Source organism: Ambystoma mexicanum, chromosome 6q, assembly GCF_040938575.1.
Source record: "Ambystoma mexicanum isolate Mex_15411 chromosome 6q, UKY_AmexF1_1, whole genome shotgun sequence".
Lineage (NCBI taxonomy): Eukaryota > Metazoa > Chordata > Amphibia > Caudata > Ambystomatidae > Ambystoma > Ambystoma mexicanum.
Window position 1 is genome coordinate 1074839291 of NC_090937.1, and position 19817 is coordinate 1074859107.

A 19817-nucleotide genomic window follows, 5' to 3' on the forward strand; every position below is an offset into this window, starting at 1 on the left:
TATGCAGATCGGGGGGGGTTAAAGGACCCTTAACTCAAAAGGAAAGAGAAAGAAGACGACAGATGCAGTTGTGTCTGTACTGTGGAACCTCAGGACATTTTCTACGGGATTGCCCTACAAAACCACCCAAGAAGGTGGTAGGAGTTGCTGATAAAAGCCACATAGAGCCTGATTCGGGAAACGACCACGCCCGACAAGCGTAGATGTCTGCTTGCCGAGCTTAAAGGAGGACACTCAGACCTCGCATCTGATCATCCCAATGGTCCTACTTTAGGCAGCCATCACGTATGCACGCAGTAAGGGCATACATAGATAGCGGGGCCGTAGGAAACTATATGGACCACGAATTGGTGTCAAGGATGAATCTACCTCTTTGCAAAAAGACCACTTCGGATGTCATCACCACAGTTGATGGAACTGAGATTGCCTCGGGGCCTGTAACTCATTCCACTACAGAGATGACACTGTTGAGTCAAGATGGGCATTGAGAGACTATTGTGTTTGATCTAATCAAAGCCCCACAGTTCCAGCTAATACTGGGGATGCCATGGTTGGAAACACATAATCCTTGTATAGAATGGCGAGAGAAGAGAATAACCTTCCCGGATTGTGCACACACCTGTTACCCGGAGAAAACTTTGAACAAAGGCCTGGCTACAGTCGTTGACCCAATCGTGCAGTTACCTCAGGAATACCAAGAATTTCAGGATGTTTTTCAAAAAGAACAGGCCAATACATTACCGCCTCACAGATCATACGATTGTCAAATCGACCTCCTACCCGGTGCACAACCCCCATGCAGTAGAATCTACGCCCTCACAGAACCTGAAAATCTTCACCTACGGTAATACTTGGACCAATACCTTGCTAATGGCTTTATTCGTCCTTCCAAGTCTCCTGCATCCTCAGCTTTATTCTTCGTGCCAAAAAAGGAAGGTGACCTTAGAACGTGCATAGATTACCACGCATTAAATCAGATTACGGTAAAAAAACGATACCCATTGCCTCTGATCCCGGAATTACTAGACCAAGTAAAGGATGCTTGTATCTACACTAAGTTAGATCACTGAGGGGCATATCATCTGGTAAGTGTCAAGAAAGGCGACAAATGGAAGACTGCCTTTCGCACCAAGTACGGATTATTCGAAAATTAGGTGATGCCCTTCGGGTTGTGCAATGCACCAGCAGCCTTCCAGTATTTTATGAAAGATGTCCTTCGTGAACTCATTGACGTCTGTGTCGTCGTATACATAGATGATATTCTAGTGTACTCCTCCTCAGAATCAGACCATGTTAAGCACGTGCGTGCAGTCCTTGAGAAACTACCCCAGTACAAGTTGTATGCAAAATTGGAAAAATTTGTTTTTCATGCTACGGAAGGTGAATTTCTTGGATTTATCCTGACTCCAAAGGGAGTCCGAATGGACTCTCGAAAGGTGGACGCAATTCTCAAGTGGCCATCACCCAGTTCAGTCAAAGGGGTACAAAGCATGCTCGGATTTGCTAATTTCTACCGCAGATTCATTAAGGACTTCTCCCATGTTGTACACCCCATCACAGCACTTTTGCGAAAAAACAAACGCTTCTTGTGGACCGAAGAGGCTGAAAAGGCCTTCCAAGAGCTGAAAGCAAAATTCTCATCAGCACCTGTCTTAAAGCATCCACGCCCTGAGCTTCCATACATAGCAGAAACTGATGTATCCAGTTTAGCCATGGGAGCTGTCCTGTCCCAGAAGGATCCTGAAATTGGTCAACTTCACCCAGTAGCGTTTTGGTCCAGAAAGTTCTCAGCACCTGAGTTAAACTATGCGATTACCGATAAAGAGCTATTAGCTATCAAATCCGCCTTTAAGGCTTGGCGGCACTACCTTCTTGGTGCCAGGCATACCATTACCGTAATCACTGATCACCGGAACCTGCAGTATTTAAAAACAGCCAAAGCCCAATCATCGCGACAACTTCGATGGGCATTGTTCTTTGTCGAATTCGATTTCGTGATATCGACCAGGCCGCAAAAACGACAAAGCAGATGCCTTATCCCGAATAGGGATGGTAGAAGAATATGCAAACCCGGAACCGGTGCCAATAATTCCCGAGCAAAGAATTCTTGCCATAACTACTCTACAGACACTAGAAGATATTCATTCAAAAATCCAACAACTCTTCGATCCAGCAATTCTGCAGGACTGGGTAAGAAAGGCCCGGACTACTCAGTCGTCAATGACCTACCTTAATATCAAGGACGACTATTTCTACCACACAAGGAAATACAAGAACTAGTCATCTCCAATTACCATGACACCCTGATGGAAGGGCACCCAGGTATCGCAAAAACTGAAGCGAAAAATTAAGAGACAGTTCTGGTGGCCCACTTGGCGAAAAGACATAAAGTCATTTGTGATGTCTTGTGGCATTTGCGCCCAAAACAAAAGCCAGAAGAAAATACCTGCTGGTCTTTTACAACCTTTGGATATTCCACCTACACCATGGCACACCTTGTCTTTAGACTTTATTACAGATCTACCTCCATGTAATGGATTTAACACCATCCTAGTTATTGTGGATCTTTTTTCCAAGATGGCCCACTTTATTCCTTTAAAAGGATTACCTTCTGCTTCAATTTTGGCCAAGGAGTTCCTCGAAAACATTGTTCGAATACACGGATTTCCTTCCGTATTGGTCTCTGACCGAGGCGCAAATCGACGTGAGGTGATCAACCAGTCAGCATCCCCAGACCGATGGTCAGACGGAGAGGACCAACCAGACCCTTGAACAGTACCTACGTTGCATGCTGCACCAGACCGAAAGCAACTGGAAGGATATTTTATGGATTTCCGAATATGCATACAATAACTCAGTACATTCTGGAACCGGACAAAGCCTCTTCTATACCATATACGGACATCACCCTCGAACCTCAGAACTCGATTCGCCTCAGCACTTAGAAATGTCTGCAGTTAGTCATTTACACTCTACTATAACACAAGCCTTTAAGGAGGCAACAGAACATTTGAAACAAGCAAAAGAGAAATATAAGAAAAATGCTGATCAACATAGAAGCGATGCTCCACGATATCAGATTGGGGATCAAGTTTGGCTGGCTACAAAACACATACCTCTAAAAGGAACTTGGACTTTTAATCCTAGGTATTTGGGACCTTACACTATTAAGGCCATTACCAACCCGGTGGCCGTCAAGTTGGAATTACCCTCTAATATGCGCATCCATCCTGTCTTTCATGTTTCACTTCTGAAACCAGTTCAACCCGGGACAAGACTTGCCAAACCACCTGACCCCATCCTAATAGATGGAGAACCTGAATTCGAGGTAAAGAATATCCTGGACTCTAAGTTGGTTAAATCAAGACTTTTTTATTTAATCGACTGGAAAGGTTACAGACCACAGGAAAGGTCATGGGAGCCTAGTGACCACGTTCATGCACCTCGGTTGGTGAAGAAATTCCATCGGAACTTCCCAGACAAACCAGGGCCAAGGGGAAGAACAACTTTAGGAGGGGCCTTGGGGGGGGAGTGCTGTCATGATGCCTACCCCCGGGCATCCGTATCAAGACCATCAGCCCCGGGAGCAGGCATCCAGACATTTACAAAAACCCCAGCAGCCCCAGCTAGGGACTGTCTGGGTTCAGTCCTGGCGCCGTAGGCACCAGGCTCATAATAAAAATCAGTCCTGGCGCCATAGGCGCCAGGCTCATAGACATTACTTACCTCATGCAGACCATGCTGCAAATAAATCCAAGCCAACGTGAGGCCTGGATGGGACTATTTTACTACAGGGACTATTTTTTACTCGGTGTGGTCCTGGGGAACTTCTTTCCTGGGACTACTTTGGAGGCTATTTAAACCACGCCCGAACAGCAGCACATGCTTTGTGTTATCCTGCATCCAGCAGCGTGACTCTCACCGTGCCTGCAGCCAGCATCCAGTCTTCTGCCACGCCCGCGTGCCTGCAGCCAGCATCCAGTCTTCTGCCACGCCCGCCTCGAATCCGGAGCTCCTAGAATAAAGAGGAAGAAAAGGACAAGGTTAGAAAACAAACTTATTTCAAATTCCTCACCTGATTCCATATCCATTTCATCTCCCGACCTGGAAAGTACATCAGTCCTGCACGCGTCGCTTCGCCAGCTCCAGCACGGCGCCATACTCGCCAGTTCTCACAGCATCTTTCGATCTGGCACTGTCTCCATCATTTCTTCGCCGTACTCCCGCACCTAGGGTCACAAGAATAACAAGGTGAGCCAAGGGAATCAACAAATACCTCTTACCACCATAGACTTACCTGATTTACCACCGGCGGTATTATTCTCCATATCTTCATATGCCGCATCTGTAAAGAGGGAGAAAAACAACACGTTAACGCATGCAATAGTTACTGGACAGCGTTGGGTAACACAGACTCTTACCTGAATGCCAGCAGCAGCTACGAGACCTTCTTCTCACAAACTCAGTTGAAACTTAAGGAAGGAAGGGGACAAAAGTGAACATCGGGCACATTGAACTCTTTGAACTTGATACATACCAATCCCGCCTGGGACTTCAGAGTCAATGCTTACCGGAACTCTCCCAACGCATTCAACCCAGTGAAGTAACTGGTATCTACGCGCCCCTGCAAGACACGCAGGATGGAGAGCTCATCTTTTACAAACATAAGGTGAGGTTACTAAGGGGATATCGGAGGTGATTAGAGGGGGAGAGCGAGAACAGTTGGAAGGCCATCACTAAAACCGACATGTGGCTAATCCCTGTCTCCACTTGCAGGAAAATACTTTTTCGGGTCCAGCAGACAAGACTAGACGGGCCAGTCCAGACAGTCATCTCTGCACAACGCATCACGTTGACGGAGACCGCATCTGTCCGGGTCCGATCGACACCCCTGTGGGGTCCAGGTGAGTGTAACACAGTGACCAAGAGCTACCGTTTGGGAACAAGGAGCTATACCCAGCGTTCTGCAAATCTAACTTTCACATAAGATTGAAAATGATCATTTTGGTCATTATTTATGATCTCCTATGCTCTAAATGTTGTATAGATGTATCCTAATGTTTATTTATCGATTGTCCAAATGCACAAAGGTAAATTCACATAGGTGTTTTTGTTCTGCATCAGTTGGCCTGGGGAGCCAAAAGTAGAGTAGCTCCTGGTAGTTGTTGGCATCAACCTAACCAGGCTCTTCTAGGCTACAAGCAGGAGCTACATAGCTCACAGCTACCCTCATTTTCAAACCCTGCAAATGGGCAGGTGAAGAAGCTTATGGGATTGCCATCATGGCGTTTGGGAATAAAGACTCCTGATTACCAAGCCGATTTGTCATATTTGTGATATTTGGTTTGAAGTAGTAAATCGATGGGAGTTCTGGCCAATGGAACCTCCATGGTTGCAATGTATGAATAAAAGTAGTCCTGGTCAGGTAGTAATGATATATGAGAAGATATGCTGGGAAGGAGTAGACCGAGGTTTCTCCCTAGATGGAATATAATTTAGTACAAGTTGCTGTATATAGATAAATGTTACCATTTGTTAGGAACCAGAGTCGTACCGACCCTCTTCTTCCTGGACGGCTCTGGCAGCCTACGTGGACACGTAGATACCAATGAGATATATGCATGTTTATTCCTTCACATACCAGCCCATTCCAAGATGGTGGCTGCTAAGGGTGTGGTCAATAGGGGGCCACCAAAATGCTGCCAGGTTTTGTTCCTATGTGACATAGCAACTCTGCATAGAAAAACAAACAAGGCGTGTGCATGGTGTCTCGCAAACTACCGGTCATGTTCCAAGGTCCCGTTCCTCTCCATCGAGATCCAAGTGCAGCTGCAGTTAGGTAATTAGCCAGGTAAGGAGGAGTTCCACCACGGGACACTTTTTAGTAAAATTTTTACAACAATTACACACTCCTTGGCATTCCTTACCTCATGTCCCATGTCCTAGTAAAGTCTCCAGTTCTCTCTACAGCATAGTTAAAGAAGGTATAGAGACTTTTTCTGTGTTGATTTATTATATTCATGCTTTCATTTTTGATCAATACAAGAAACTATTGCGAATGGATGAACAGTAACCCCGTTAAGCAGTCTTTGGGCCCTGTGGAGTAACAGGCATAATCTATCAAGGTGGTTCTCGCAAGGCTGACCAGGAGTATTGGTATGGTACAATATTCTACGTTGTCTTTAATTTATGTCTTGTGTTTTGCTCGTATAACCATGAGGAGATATTACTTTTATTTAGCTTTTGTAACTCTATGCAGCCCCAGAGCCGGTAACCTAGTATAGACCATACCTGGGGGTGCAGCCAATAAGTCGCACCTGCCTTGGTGGTAGTTCCCCTTACCTGTTCTTGTTCCGAATATTCTGGTGAAGGAACTACCACTTAGGTATAGGTTGACCTGACTCTGATACCTGAGAGGCTCACGCAACTCTGTCTGTCTGGGAGATCTGACACAATTAAACCCAACATTCATTTCAGACTGTACACCCAATGTAGTGAACACCTAATTTATTGGCCAGCCAACAACGATAGACAAGTGGTTATAAGCTGTAACACCCCATTAATTGGACAACCCTGATAAACCTGCCTTTCTAAAGTTTGCTTTTGCTCCTACTACAAATATAGAGGTATGTACGTAGATTTCAGATCTAGTAAAATAAACGCATCTGCGTTCAGGACTGCCATTGGTCAGCCCTAACATTCCCTGTGGGCCACTTTGCTACTAATATTATTTTTCATTACTGTGCTCTATTGTTGTTGCAAATGCTTCTGCAGATATAATTTGGGGCATATCCACATAAACGCAAATCAGCCTGACCATATAGAAATGAAAAGATTTCATGATGATTAAGAGAACTGCCCAAGTATTGAAGAACTAGTGTGAAAGCCTGTGCACACAAGCCAGTGTGCGTGAGGAGAGACATTTTCAGAGTTTTCTATTCTTAAGGCACTATCTTCCTCTAGCGGTGACAACCAGCGAAGCGGGCAGTCTTTACTGCGCATGACTGCATCAGACAAACATACATCTAGCCTTTTATTATATTGTATGATAAGTACATAGAATGATACACAACAATTTTAAGATTTTATTAGCAAAATTATCAGAAAACATTTTTTTCTCTGGTTAGGACAGAACAACAACTTTGTGAACGGTGAAAAATAAGGGGCATGAATTGTGAATAATGGTCGCGCTGAAAGCACCGAAGGGGGGGATTGTGGAAGCAGAAAGTCATATGAATAGCCATTTCTGAAACTTAATGAGAGTAGCTATGTTTATTGGCATTGACAAGCAGCAATGCCCACAAGGCATTGCGATTAGAATTGGCAGGGTCCATAAGGCACTTTGGCGCAATGAAGTGTGGAGTGATTTATATGGGGCAATAAAGTGAGGACGTGTCGGTGAAGGAATGATAAATGTGACTCAAAGCGAGCATGTGTAACCGGGAGATGGTCCTCTCCCCAAATAAGACCAAAATGTGCAACGTCATGAGAACAGAAACATGTCGGAGGAAATAATGCTTCCTATTTGTTAGCCTACTTCAAAAGAACTAAAAGATATAATTCAGACTGATTTACCTTCTCGGGGGGAGGTAACTTTTACAGACTGGGAATACTCTGACAGGTTGTTTCTTTGCAGTGTGTTAGGAAAGATTTCATATGTGTATGTAATTTTCCCTCCATGTGTCAACCCCCAAACATTTTGCTGCTGTTTAGACACCATTGAATGACTTTTCCAGAGAAGCACAGCCTTCAGCTGCACTCCTCTGGGCTTTCGCTCACTTTTTATGGGGAAACTGACATGCCCTTAAGACAGTCAGTACTGGGAGACTTTGTTTCCCTTAGTCCTTTCCTCATGTTGCAACTTTTGTACAACATGTAACACGTGTGCAATGTATCCTACCATACAGCACACTTGGGTCTATTGTCATTTCCAAAGGCCCTAGATACTCTCCCTGGACTTTCTATGAACTGTGCAGATGTGTCATGGACAGGACTGGTGGCAGCTATTGTTTCACATTCTTTTTAACCCTTTCCTGCCATGTTAACCGCGTTTGGCACAAATAGGTGGCCTGGCTCCAAAATGGCCATGCCACGAGGTTCTTTGTCCTGTCCTTTGGCCATCTTGCCCCTTCACCTTCCCCAGGGTCGAGTCGGCCCAGGGCAGTCCTTATTTGGTCATGCATTTTTCTGCGAATCCCAATGCTTTTACGGGCTTCTGCATGCCTTGTGTGTGTGCCTCCAGGATGTGGGCTGGGATGTCTATTCTCAATACACATCCTTGGTGCCAGAGAGTCTGGAGTGTCCTGAATGCCTGATACCACTGTGGTCTGTGATTAGTCCACGTATGGAGTGTGTGTTTGTGAGCAGACCGCCCATTGGGTCCTCTCCGTTTTTGCGCGAAGGGAACTTTGGATAAGAGGAGACTGGAAACACCACTACCATGTCGATCTCCTGAGTTCTCACTGAACAAGGGATAGGATCCAAGTATCCTGCAACTACAAAGCTGAGTCGAGGAACCGCTGGTGACACACTGGAAGGTTTGGCACCCTGAGCCCGCTGTCGTCCCGTGGGACCCCTCTGCATCTGGTCGTCCTAGAAGGTCTGCGAAGGCGCTTCGACCAGTTGGAATAGTGGGACCAACTATTCTCGGCACCTTCACCAAAACCTGCAAGTAAGCTTTCTCGGAAGTGTCCCTGTGCCAACCAGTGGGCTGACCATCTTACGCAGGACCTTTGCTCTGTCACTGCCGTTGTTTCGAGGAGGCTCTTGAAACTTGGTATACTGCTAGCTCTTTGTCCACGGCACCCTCACACCGAATTTTGTACACTTGGCATTCCCAGGTCTGAAGTGAGAGGAGTGCGCCCGGACCGGAGTAAATGCGGTTACCGTGTTGCCCTGCTGCGGCAACGTCCTTTGCAAGTCTGCGGCATTTTTGACCCTCTTGCCCCTGAAGCCTGCTGCAGTGAAACTGGGACGATTCATCCACCCAGAGCGGAGAAATCGCCACTGTCCCGTTTGGTTATCCTCGCTGCAACTCGGGAACTAAAAGGTGCTGAGACGTCCGTTTTGCCGCCATCGAACCTGCAACCGAATTGAACTAACCTGCCGAAGTTTGGGTCTCCTGGCCTCAGGGACCAGTGAGTAATCTTTACCCCAACTGGTGGCACCTAGTGCCTGAGCCCAACTTTATGCACAAGTGGCCCCTGGGGGCCCCTCTCCTGTCCACTGCTATTGCGAAATAGCGACTCCATCCCGAACTCTCGAACTGCCTCTGCCTTCAAATGAAGGCTCCACCTTCTCGAGCTGCTAGAGGCCCCTGAAGAGACCCTGTTTTTCCCATTGAGACAAACTCGTGCATTGGCATACATGTACTATTGAGCACGAGGCTCCCCTCTTCTTAGGGCTTGGACTGTCTCTTAGTTAGGTGAATAACTCATGTTGAATTGGGACTAAAGATTAACTGCACTGCCTGTTTCCTTCCCCTCTAGGTTGTTAACATATTTTGTGCAGTCCTCCCTTTAGACCCCCCTGGCCTTGTACATATATTGTATTGAATGTGATGTATTGGTTTACTTAGTGTTACTGTGATTCTTTGCTATGATCTGTGTTACAAAGGCCCTGTAATATGTTTCTATATTTTTAAAATAACACCTGTCTGAAGTAATTTGTAAGTGTCCTTGCTATGTGTGCTCATTGAGGTCCTTCAGTCACCCTCACGCCTCCTGAGACTTAGTCTTGACCGCCTGCCATAGCTACATTGATTGGTCTGGCTTGTCCAGAGGTTACCCTGTTCCAAGAAACTAGGTTGGCCTTCTGAACATCTGCCCCTCCTGGACAGAGTTCAGAAATCCTTCTTAACACAGTGCAATAAACATAAACTGACTCCATTACCTGTTTCAAAATGCAGCATGGGGTTTGTTTGCTTTAGTACTACCTTTAATGTCAGCAAACTGCAGCTAAATTCAAGGGCTTGCAATATACAGTTGTTCGTTCCTATTTTCTCTTCCTTGTTGTCCACGCTTGTTTTTTTTTTTTTTAAATGTGCCCTGTTTAGTAGAGCAGAAATGGTACACATTGTTCCCAGTGAATATGGGCATTTTCTCCCATTATGCATTCAAACGTAGATGGCCTTCATCTTCTGTGGACCATCGCTTTGTCTTTGCCTCATACAAACCAAAAGGTGGGCACTCTTCCAGAGCCTAACACAGTCCCCTTATTGGTCTTTATAGGTGGCCTATCTTGTTTTATATCATCACAACCATGCAATAAGCAGTATAGACCACAACATCCTTCTTTCTGCTTGGTTAAGCTGGAGATAGGGAGTGTCTGTGGACTCGATGTAAGCAGTAGTCTGGAAACGCTGGGCTATTTATTATCGAATCTCCCTATTGGGTCTCTTGCATGAAGCCTGGCAGACGCATTTAATTTCCAATTTGTTAGTGTTGGTTCACAATAAGGTCACTTAAGGCTCGGACATAGCTCATTGCTTCTGGGGCCATGTATTGCTCACCAATCTTGTATTGCTCTCATTATAATACCTGGGGTGCACAGTGATATGTATATAATTCTGGCAGGCTTTTACCGACTAACCGAGAACAGAGATGTAAAAGGCGCAGATGTTTCTGCTTGAGACCAATTACGTGAGTAAAGTTGAGTGTTGGATGCTAAATTCTTAATGTTAATTCCTAATGATGGTAAAATGTTCAAGCCCTAGAGACTGTACCAGGCATTTTTCATTTTTTTATTATATTTTTTTAGTTTAAATTGAGAAAGGCAGTGAGCTTCCAGAGGTACGTTTTTAGGACGCACAATAACCTACAGTGGCTGGTTGTATCTTTTTAAACTTTGGATGAACTTGGGCTTTTGTTGTAATAGCTTGCAGTCCATTGTCCAGGATCTAATGGATGAACCTACTTGCAGGGCTCCATCAACCTAAGAAGAAAGTGATCCTGTGTTGCTGATCCCAGAAATTCAATCTCTGCTTGATCTACCTGTTCTTTTCGAATGTATGAAAGGCCTTTAAGTGTGTATGGCTTGTTGCAAGAATGGAACGATTATTCCTCTTTGGCAGGGAAAAAGCACTGTGAGATAATGTTTACATTGTACTTTTTGATAATGTGTTTTAACAACGCCATACCTTTGGCATGCTTTACTGAAATTCCAAGTAAGTCCTACAGCTTGTTACCTTCAGGACTATATTGACATAGCCATAGGGACACGGCATTTTGGCCCATTCAAATAATTCCAGATCTTGCATCTTTTGAAGATCATCCAAATTCGATGCATATGGTGTTTCAGTTCTTCTTTTCCCTACCATTATAATGGAATTGCACAATACCCACAGTCTTTATGATCCAACATTACTTTGCCAATTTTAATCTGCATGAATGTTTATTGCCAGTAACCGGAATGGGTAGCCCACGCAGGGCCACAGATTGTTAGTCAGTCCCCACATTTATAGCACCACATGTGACCAGCCTCTCTAGGTAGTGCAACTGATATTGCCAGTCAGATTATCTCCAGTAACATGTCATATTACCAGCAACGAGTATGGCCAGCATTCCCAAGGCCAGGTTCGGCAATAATAATATTGGAGTTCCTTCCTATTTCACTGCTCTGCAATTAACAAACTAAATCAGGAGGCAGTCTATGTGTCAGTTGTTTCCAATTTTCTGTTGGGGGTACTTGCCTGTTCTTTTAGAGTGAAACTGATGGTACCTCACATATATCTGTAGACTGCTTTTGCGCCCCTCCACTCCATGGGAGCAGCGATGAATCATGTCTTCCACTTCCTCCCCTCTGTTCAAAACACTTGACTCCCAAAACCTAGTGCTGAACTGGATTGCCCTCCTATCTGTCGAACCAATCCTTCATCAAATCCTGGAATTCGTACACCTTTACTCCCACTCACCTCAAGGCTGCGTCGTGGGATCGCTAATTTTCATCCTTTACACGTTCTTTGGCAAATATATGTCCCTTTTAGCTTCTCTAATTGCATATTTGGTGACGACACACACATCTTCGCATTTCTCTCCTTCACACCATCACTATGCATATCTAATCTAACAATATAATAAAAGGACAGATGTATGTTTGTCCCTGTGTTCTTGTCCGATGCATTCGTATCACCTGTTGTCACGACTAGAGGGAGCTATTTTAGAGGCAATGCCAATTCGCATTGCTTTGCCTGTTTTCCCTGCTAGAGGGAGATGTTGGCTTAGGATATATAATGGTCTACTGTGTCAATGAAAACCTGCACTTTGGCCCGTGTACACTAGTAACTATATATAACTATGCCAGATCTCAGTTTCTCTGCCATCTGTCATTGGATGGCTCTTCAGTGCCTCATTCTCAATTTATATAACCAAAGTAATCTACTTCCCTGCATCAACTGCCTTGTGCTTCTTGCAACGTCCTCCCACCCCCCGCCATTCCTTTCCTCCTGATCTCTTGCTGCATTTCCCCTGCACTTGAAACCTCCGGGTTTTCTTTGACAGCAATTTCACATTCTAGCAGTTTATCACCTTGACGGCCATGATCGCTATGTTGAACCTCCTAAACATCCAAAAAGTCCACCCAGAACTCACCATCTTTCCATATCAGCCTTAATCTTTACCCATGGCCTCAGATGTCCCAACTACTACTACAGCTTGCTTCTAGGCCTTCCCCTATACTCTTTCGATTCTCTGAACAAAGTACTGAAATGTGCTACTCGCACCCTCAGCAACCTTCCCAGATCCTCCCCACCTAATCCATGCAGGTTAGCTGTCTTTGTACTATCGATCACTCTTCAAATTCCATCTGTCCCCTTCCCCTTATGCCTATTTGGGTATCTCAGTCTCCAGCGACTAGACCCCTCGTACTCTTTGCTCACAAGCAATTGTGTGCCTATCTGCCTTTCACTCCTCTGCGGTGTCTCCCCCTTCCACTCATACTGACTGCTGGCACCCTTGCACTGCATCTCCCAAAATCCCAGGAGTCCATGATATCACCCCTGTTTAGAGTTATAAAGTACCTTTAAAAAATTAAAAGTGCCGTCTTCCATCGCAAACCATCATTACCCCCTCGGACTCACTAGCTAATTTTTCATTGTATATCTCTAAATATTGTCACATTTATTTTTCTGATCCTTCCTCCTCTCTCAGCCATTCAGCCAGGTCAATGTGTTAAATGTTTGCTTCAGAGAAATGGGGTCACCTTTTAGCTAACCAATTTAAATGCCAGAAGGTTTGACACTGCCTTTAACCCATCTGATTTCTATGTGATTGCGTACAAGTAATACCTGGTTTTTATAAGGAATTAAGCAAAAACTGTGCTTGCAAGCACTCTGTAGAAAACAGTGTATTTCTTCTTGTTTTAACATTCTATCGTGGGGTCGATAACAGTACAAATTCTTTTTGATAAAGTATGATTAGACTTTTTTTTAAGTAATTACATGTGTATATTAAATATTAATCTTACAAAGAAACCTGATTTACAAGCAGGTTTTCAAACTAATTTTTGACAATGGACTTTCAGCAACGTAACGGTCATGCTATACAATAATTATGTGCTCCTATAAGCACGTGTTACCTAATTTAAAAGATGAAAACCAGTTGAGACCTGTTGTGTTTTCTGTTGCAGCTTTGTACGTGGCCACTGAAGGCAGAAGGGCCTAATTCTGTTAGTGCATATTCTTCTTGTAAACTCTTAAGCGTAGGGCAGCAATGTAGGGGTTTATAGTGAGTAGTGGGACATACAACTCTGTTCTTTCCTTAATCCACTTTGTATTGTCCCAAATATTAAATCAATGTTTGGAAATGTTCTGTGTTACCATTCAGGATTGGCATACTCATTCATTTAATTTACGCCGGATGAGTTAGCCCATAAACTCTTTGCATGCTGGGTCATGGAGTTGAATATGTCCTCACTGCAGGATTACATTTTTAGTGTGCTTGTTGCTAAGAAGAGATTACGACTTTTTGGGATATAGGCGGGCTAAATTACTATTTGTGACTTCAGAAAGAACTGCTTTTTGGTCCGTGACTTGTGTATAGTGACTAAAATATTCCTGTTTAAAGAGATTTCTAAACACAATCAAATTACCAGGTTAAATAGGCTAATGAGCAGTGTGACAAACCGGGTGAGAAGCTGGCAGAGCAGAGGTCCAGGGGAGTGCAGGAGTCTGACAGCACCGTCGAAGGAAGACACTCCGCCTGCAAGGGACCAACAACTGCAGAGCTGCAGCAGCACACCAGAGAACCAGGGAAGCCACGCAAGACCCGAACACAGAGAGAAGATCCCGAGACCGACCAGGAGAGGCCGGGACCAACCCGAAGGTACAGGGATTAACGGAAAGTTTGGTGGGAGTGCAAAAGGGTCGCATAGACAACAGTAGGGGAACCAAAGAAAGGTTTCCCAATACAGGGGCCAGAGGCAAAGTCTGCATAAAATATCAAAGGACCCTAATAATCACGCAGAAGGAAGCATAGAGAACAGGGTCTGGAACCCTAAACTAAAGGGGAAGATCATCGCCAGTCATCTTCCTCGTGGCAGTACTTGGCAAAGGAGTGAGCCAAGTCTGCCAGAAGAAAAACAAAGAGAAACACAGGTCTGGGACCTGCACCCACAAAGGAAGATCAACATGAGTCATCTTCTTTGTGTCAGTACCTGGTAGGAGAGTGCACCAGGTCTGCCAAAGAGAAACCAGAGGAAAGGTCGGGTCTGGGACCCGCATCTCCAAAGGGAGAATAGCATTAGACATCTTCTTCTCTGCAGTACCTGCAGGAGAGTGAACCAGGACTGCCATACGCAATATGCAAAGAAGAGCTCGAGGAAGGGAATCATTCCTCCTGGAGTTGTGAACTGTGAAGTAAGCCTGAGAGAAGGCCAATGGAGTGGAATCATACCTCTTGCATTTTGAAAACACTGAGCGCAAGATACCTGGAGAAAGGAGACATTCTCCAGGAACCTAAAAATGACAAAACTACTATGGGAAAGATAAGGAATGTTGGTATTTGAACTGGAACTTTACCTTTTGAGTCTGAACTGAGAACCTTACTGCATTTCAATGTGGGACTTTGTGTTGTGCCTTGAAAAAGGATTGAGACCTGGGAAGGGAGTAATTCCGTCAGGTAAAGATCCTTCCAAAGACTTGGAAATATGATCTGTTGTCCAGATAAGGGAGGCATTCTTCTGGACCAAGAAGATCCTCTAATTTATTAATTTAGTTTCAAGTGTAAGGGACACAAATAGGTTTTTGACACAGGACAGTGGACTCTTGAAGTACATGGTGTAGGGGTGCAGAAGTAGACGCGGGACACATAGGTGGCATGCTTGTTGGCATAAACTTTTATTTCGGAGAAACATAAGGAAGAGCCCTACGGGTTTCCCTGCCTCAAATAAACTAAGGATGATGTCGGGATGTTCCGTCAAAATCAAAATAGTCCACTCTCCTGTGTCACAAAATCTATTTCTGTCCCTTAAACTTCAAATGAAAATTATAGAATGGGTTTTACCTTGATTCCAGAAGCACGGCTCCCTCTTTCTGGATGGTTTTAGGCAGTTTGTAAATGATGGGGGAACATACTTCTTCTCTCGACCTTCACTAGGCCTTTCTGTAAAGTTCCACACAAAAGGGGGAGATGAAGTCTCCCTTTCCAAGGCCTTCTTAGAAGATTCTTTATAGTTTAACAAAGGTGGGGCAAATGCCTCCCTTCCCCAGACCTTTAGAGACGATTCTTTACAGTAGTCTCAATGATGTCTTGACTTTTACCAGAGGATATATCTTTCTTCCTCTGGTCTTCTCTTGACTTTTACCAAAGGATCGCTCTCTTTTCCCCTGGTCTTCTCTTCTTGGTATGTGAGGCCCAGATCCCCTTTGCAGGTTTATATTGTCTTTTAATCAGGCCCGGTCCACTAACCTGACAGGCATCGTTTTGCATATGCAATTCTTCAGCTCTCTCCACATATGGGTCCCAGAACTTTATCTCTCTTCTGCTTTCTTTGGCGTGCTCTCTCAACCAGTATGTCTCCGTTTTGTTCAGGCTGAGTGTACTATCCTGCAAGGCAATGGCTCGCATGTGTAATTCTCCAATTCTCCAAATTTACGGGTCCCAGACCCTGGTACCTCTTCTGGCTTCTTTGGGGTGCTCTCTCACCCAGTATGTCTCTGATTCGTTTCTCTGCTCGGCCCACTCAGATGAGGAAGATGGTCCCCCGCTTCAACCCAACCACAGCCTGTATGGGTTCCCAGCGCCTTCCCGGTCTCCCTTCACGCACCTTTTGACTTGGTCTGCGCAAAAGTTTCCGGTCCTCCCGACACTGGCAAGCTCCTCTGGTTTCCTCTTGGCTCTTGTGGTCTGCCCTCGGCAGCTCCGCCACGCTGGTTTCTCCCTGCGACGTCAGGTCTCATCTGGACCACTCACTTGGCTTCCTTCCTGCCACAGGATGTCTGGCTTCCCAGCCTTCAGATAAATTCAGGCTTCTGCCTTTTCGGACGCTGGCTCCCTTCTCCAGGTATCTGGGGCTGCAGCGGGTGCTCTCTGTGCGGCCTTGCTTCCCAGCTTGATGATCCTCTGGGGCAGGACTGATGCTGAGTAAAGTCCTTCATCAGTGTTTATGGTTAGTCGGCTCTTGAATCTCGGATAGCTAGTATGTTTGTCTTGTTTCTGCGTAAGGCTCGTCATTGCCCTCCTCTTCTTCGTTTCAGTACTTAGGGAATACATCCATTCCCATACTTTCCTCACTCTTCCTCATCACTGTATTTTCTATCTTTATAGACAGGGCTACTATGCTTGAAGTAACTAAAAGAAGAAAGAGGAGACATAGAGGATGGGGGTGCTTAGGCCCTATCCGTGTTGCGTGGTGGATAATGCAGGGCAGAATGGTGGTTTGACATACCACATTCTCACTTGATAGTCTTCCCTTCTCCCGCAGAAGGGTTCCCTCATGGGGTCCTCCCACTGAGTACCACCCCCAAGGGGTACCATCGGTTAGCGGCCTCACCTCCCTGCCCCATGGGAACGGTTCCCCGCCCAGTGTGAACCGACGACACCAAGGGATTTGTTTAAATGGACATCCTGACTGACTCCTTAGTATTTTAGTTGAGGTAGGGAAACCCCTACTGGGTTAAGGAGAGGTAGGCTTTCTCTTTATTTCTGATATAATGACGTTTATGTCAACAACTATGCCACCTGTGTGTCAGTCTCCTTCTTCTGCACCCTTACAGTAGATTAACACTATAGATGTGCAACTAACAGTGGGCAAAGATAGGAATATAGATTCGATGAGCCAGTTCTAAAACCAGCTCCTGCATAACCGTCAGCACACAGTGAGCAGGTGCTATCTCTGGAGAATAGGGAACTAATACATAGCACATGCCATACATCTTACATCCACATCTCATCCAATGTTCATATTTTGTCAATTTTATAAGACATATTGGCCTCAAAATATGCACTTGCTGCTAGTCAATGGTGAGTGACGATTCTTGGCGAGTTATTGACTCTTGGCAAGTAAAGAATTGCATGTTCTGTGCATGTGGAGAATGCCGGGGGCAAGAAACTTTCTATGCCCGGGTAGTAGCCTGCAATTTGAAACTGTACACCTTCTTTAACTATTTGTTGTATGTTTCCTAGGGCATCTTTATATACAAAATAAACTTGCTGAGTTACTTTTATATAGATATATCAGTTGATTTGGGATGAAAAAGTAATGCTAAATCAACCAGCCATTTCTATTCTACACTCAAGAGCTAAATAGCTCCCAGCAATAATGAGCTGAGAGGGGGCCAAAAGTGTTGTGACTTCAGTCTTTCCTAATGCAAATGCGGAAGTAGTTATACCTTCTGTAGGTGAAATGGGGATGTTATTTTTAGGACTTAGGTTTTCGACCTAAGGACACTGGAGGGGTTAATTGTTATTAACTCTAAAAGTGATTTTAGCATGGCAGTCACTATGGAATAAACTCGAGAGCAATTTAGGTATCTTGATTCGCAATTAAGTTTGTAATGATTTAGAAACCTGCAAACAGAAATTAGTTCAAGAGGAACCTTTAGTATGGAAAAGTATTCTAGCAAGACTTTTGTTCTAGCGTTGATGGATGCATTTTCTCCAGAGGTTCTTACTTCATAGACATTGACAAACATTTCATTTTCTTTAATAGGAAAGAGTCCCCCATCCCGCTGGGCAGTCCGCTGCTGGGAACAGTAGTTGAAGTTCGAGATCCCAATGGTTCGATAGTAGAAGAAGGGGAAGGCCAACTATTTCTAGGTTATGTATTATCTTTATACGATTGCTTCGTAAATGTAATTTTGTAATTAAAATAGTAACTTATCTTCATTATATAATAATTTCCTAAGAATATTGCCAATGTTTATGCATATGTCATTATCCAGAAATGTTTGTTTTCATGTGTTCAGTGGAGCAGTCATAGATTTCAACATCTCAAACTATAAAAAACCTTACTTTCGATTCACTCTAATTTCAGTGCATTAGCCTCCCTCATTATGACTGACATCCAAGAGAATAAATCGAGACAGTTGATGCGCCCATTCAACAAATGCAATTTAACTAGCTGTTCCCGGTGTAACATACGTTGCTCTAGCATATCTTAAAGTTCAATATCGGTCAGTAATTCATAGGGTCACTTCTGTCCCCCTTCTTAAATATCGGAATTACCACTGATCGCTTCCAGGAAAAAGGGTGTAGGTCCTTGTGACTTATTAATGGTTATTGAAAAGGCTAAACATATCAGATGGAATGAGGGGTATGCACGGAATAAGAACAGTATCGAAGTTCCATCGATCATACGGGCCTCGATGATGTGTCTTTGTAGACACGTAATTGCCAACCTTGCTTCATTGGAGAGTCCTTGTGATGGCATAAAATTTCGTAGTAGCATAATTACAGCACCTACTTTAAGTCTTGTGGAGGTGGCATTTGTCCTTAAGCGTTTCGCTCTTTAGAGACTGAAACATTGGGCCAGTAATTATCTGTTGATTGACACTGCAACCGTCGTGCCCTGTGTGAAGAGAAGTGGGGGGTCGACAGAAGTAGTTCCCAAATGTATGGGATAGTGGAAGGTGATGGTGACCACGTAGAACCATGCTCATTCTGTTTGTTGAAGTGATAGCTGTTGTTGAAGTGGGTGCACTTTGCCATTTGGACAGCAGAGGGCAACCTTACACTGATAAATTGCATCAGCTGAGTACGGAAACATACCTAAGCATTTTATATATATATATATATATTTCTGATGCTTGTTAATCTGCTTAGAATCACATGCTGTGCATAGGTCCGACATCCAGTGGTCACTGCGGAGTATTGCATTTTGTTTTTCGTAGTCGAAAAGGGACGTCGACCGGGCGTGTCTGAAATACTATCCCTATAGTGACGTGTGTTGTACCCACAATCCCTCACGCGTCGAGGTCCCTCTGATTGTTTTTTTCCGCCCAGCTACTGGTCGCCTTTACGCGGAGCTCCTCGAGAGACATTGCAGATTCCATCTCCTCGACCTTTGGTCGTTTTTTCCTGTTTAAAGATTTAATATATCGATCCCTCCCTCGACGCTGTTGTGAAGCTGTCTCCGCCGAGCATAATCTTCGACGGAGGGGACGAGCGGAGGAGATCCTTCAGCGTTGCCGAACACGTGGCCTGGCCTCGCAGGCCAAATACAGTAGGGAGAGTGGGGTCGTGGGACATCTCTGATTCTTTTTCTGAGAATGCCTTTCCTTTTCCCCTTCCTTTCCCTTGGGGTAGTTATCACGGTTTATTGCCTCGGCTATGGAGAGGACACCCTTTAGGTTTTGCCCACTTTGTAAGGGCAAGTTTACTTGG

General features: G+C 44.7%; 1 protein-coding gene across 3 annotated transcripts in view; it reads left to right on the plus strand.

The window, feature by feature from the left end:
* AASDH (aminoadipate-semialdehyde dehydrogenase) overlaps positions 1–19817 on the plus strand; it is an 853386-nt gene that overhangs the window by 344766 nt on the left and 488803 nt on the right. For all 3 annotated transcript variants that reach the window (XM_069631618.1, XM_069631617.1, XM_069631619.1), the window contains exon 7: positions 18145–18251. In XM_069631618.1, coding sequence (XP_069487719.1) covers positions 18145–18251 — 107 coding nt within the window. The remainder of the gene's footprint in view (positions 1–18144; positions 18252–19817) is intronic.